This window comes from Notolepis coatsorum (assembly GCF_963971535.1).
Source record: "Notolepis coatsorum genome assembly, chromosome: 1".
NCBI lineage: Eukaryota > Metazoa > Chordata > Actinopteri > Aulopiformes > Paralepididae > Notolepis > Notolepis coatsorum.
Genome location: NC_140165.1, coordinates 298,297,048 through 298,299,261, shown reverse-complemented (window position 1 = coordinate 298,299,261; position 2,214 = coordinate 298,297,048). Strand labels below are relative to the sequence as shown.

Below are 2,214 nucleotides of genomic sequence, written 5' to 3'. Positions count from 1 at the left end.
AGCTATCCATACAGTAATCATATGCTCCCACTGTTGAGGATTACACACGGTTCTGTGTAAGAGGTGAGATACAGGGAAACAAAAACAATTAATCTGTAGCAGAAACTACATTTAGAATGATATTGTGTTGGTCTCTATTTTTACTTCACATCGTTACTTCAAGTGTTTTTGAGGAATGTGATTTTTACCTGCTATTCTTCTTTCCCCATACAGGATGGATACATTCAGGGGCCAACAACAACAACAACAAAATCATTTAACCATGAATACAAATGCCTCTTTCACCAGTGCAACATTACTGACACTGGAACCACTTAATTTACCTCCTGTAGGTGTTTATCCAGCATTCCTTTTTGGAACCCTTGCATATGTGCTCATTCTCTTTTGCAACGTGCTCATTTTAACAGCTATAGCCATGGACAGGAGGCTACATAAACCTATGTTTATCCTGCTATTAAACCTGCCTTGTACTGACTTGGTAGGCGCTACAGCTCTTTTCCCTCAGCTTCTCCTCAGCATCGTGACAAGGAGCAGATCTATCTCCTATCCCGCGTGTTGCCTTCAGGGTGTGATGGTGCACCTGTACGGTACAGGAAACCTACTCGTCCTGTCTGCCATGGCATATGACAGGTATATTGCTATATGTTGCCCACTGAGGTATAACTCTATAATGACTCAAAACAAGCTGATAAGAATTATTATCATGATATGGCTCGTAGATTTTACTTTTATTATAGTGCTGTTTGCTCTGCTCACACGACTGAGAATTTGCAGGACAAAAATAGTGGATATATACTGTAACAATCCATCTATATTGAAGCTCAATTGCGGGGACATCAGTGTGAATAATTACTACGGGTTGCTGATTACAGCAATCATCCAGGGAGGATCAATGCTGACTATTATATTCACATACATCCATATTTTTCTTACTTGTGTGATAAATAAACAATCTGATGCCAGAGTGAAAGCCATTCAGACATGTGGTACACATCTGGTAGTATTCCTATTCTTAGAAATCAATGCAGCCTTTGCTCTGATAGCTCACCGATTTGAGAATGCCTCCCCTTACATGAGAAGGATTTTAGGCTTGTCAGTTATGGTTTTCCCCCCAATTTTAAATCCTATTGTATATGGACTCAGAACAAAAGAACTTAGGCAAAATATAAAGACCTTCTTCAAAAGAAACGTAAGTTCAATAAAATCCTAACAACAAACTACATAACCTAATTTGGGGTTCATCATCATCATTTATTTATTCGTACATGAACTTCCCACCACAGTCAGTTGTATGATGTTATACAGAAATTTTGAGAGCAATGTTCAGCATAACGAAAGGTGGAGAACAGATATCGGCCCCCTTCTTACTATACAATCCAGCATTGTGAACAAATGAGAAATACAACCACCAGAGGCCAATAAGTTAGGTGAATCTGATTATCATGTGTGTGAACAATGACAATTAAGATAATTGAAAATATGAAGTATGATGTGTAATAGCTGAGGTAATTTCTCTTTGACTTCAGAAGTTTATATTTCTACATATCTATAATCGTACAAATATTGTATTTAATTTTCCACATTTGTATTTTGTAACATGTGTGCAACTTCCTTGATAGATGCAATTCAAATAATTTCAACTGCAGATTAGACCATAGATAATCTGCCTATGTGTATTTAATATTTACACTCTTTACACAGAGCCTGGACTCTTTTAAAGCAGGCCTGAAAATCAGTTTCAAAAGGCCTTTGATTAGCTTTTTATATTTTTTTCTTGTAGTCTTTAATTATCTGTTTATACTATGTTTTTAACTATGTTCTATTTTTATTTTATTTTTATTCTGTATTTAATTTTTTATTAATAATTATAAAAATGTTTAACTGTTTTAACCCTGTAGCACTTTGGGATCCTAGTGAACGAAAAGTGCAATACAAATACAATTGATTATTATTATTATTATTTACACTCATGTCAAAGATAATTGAATAGAGATATGGGGACATTTCCCTAAAAAAATAAAAAAAAATAAAGAAAGATATATATTTTTTTTCTAGTCTCTGATTGGTTTTGAGGAGGAACGTGATGATGGTCTTAGTTTTCTGATGCGATCCCGGGAACATCACTTGGCAGACCAAAAACATCTGCTTCATATCAGCTCCCTGCATCAATAATGTTCTTGTTAATTGGCTCTTGTTGCTCGGTTTTGAACATGA

At 35.4% G+C, this 2,214-nt stretch overlaps 1 protein-coding gene across 1 annotated transcript; it reads left to right on the top strand.

Annotated features, from left to right (window-relative positions):
- Positions 1–214: 214 nt before the first annotated feature.
- On the top strand, positions 215–1,210 carry LOC311225345 (olfactory receptor 52K2-like; the record flags this gene model as incomplete). The annotated part of the gene is made up of 1 exon (XM_084310590.1): positions 215–1,210. The coding sequence occupies one exon, from the start codon at positions 215–217 to the stop codon at positions 1,208–1,210; it is 996 nt and encodes a 331-aa protein (XP_084166716.1).
- Between the last annotated feature and the right edge of the window lie 1,004 nt (positions 1,211–2,214).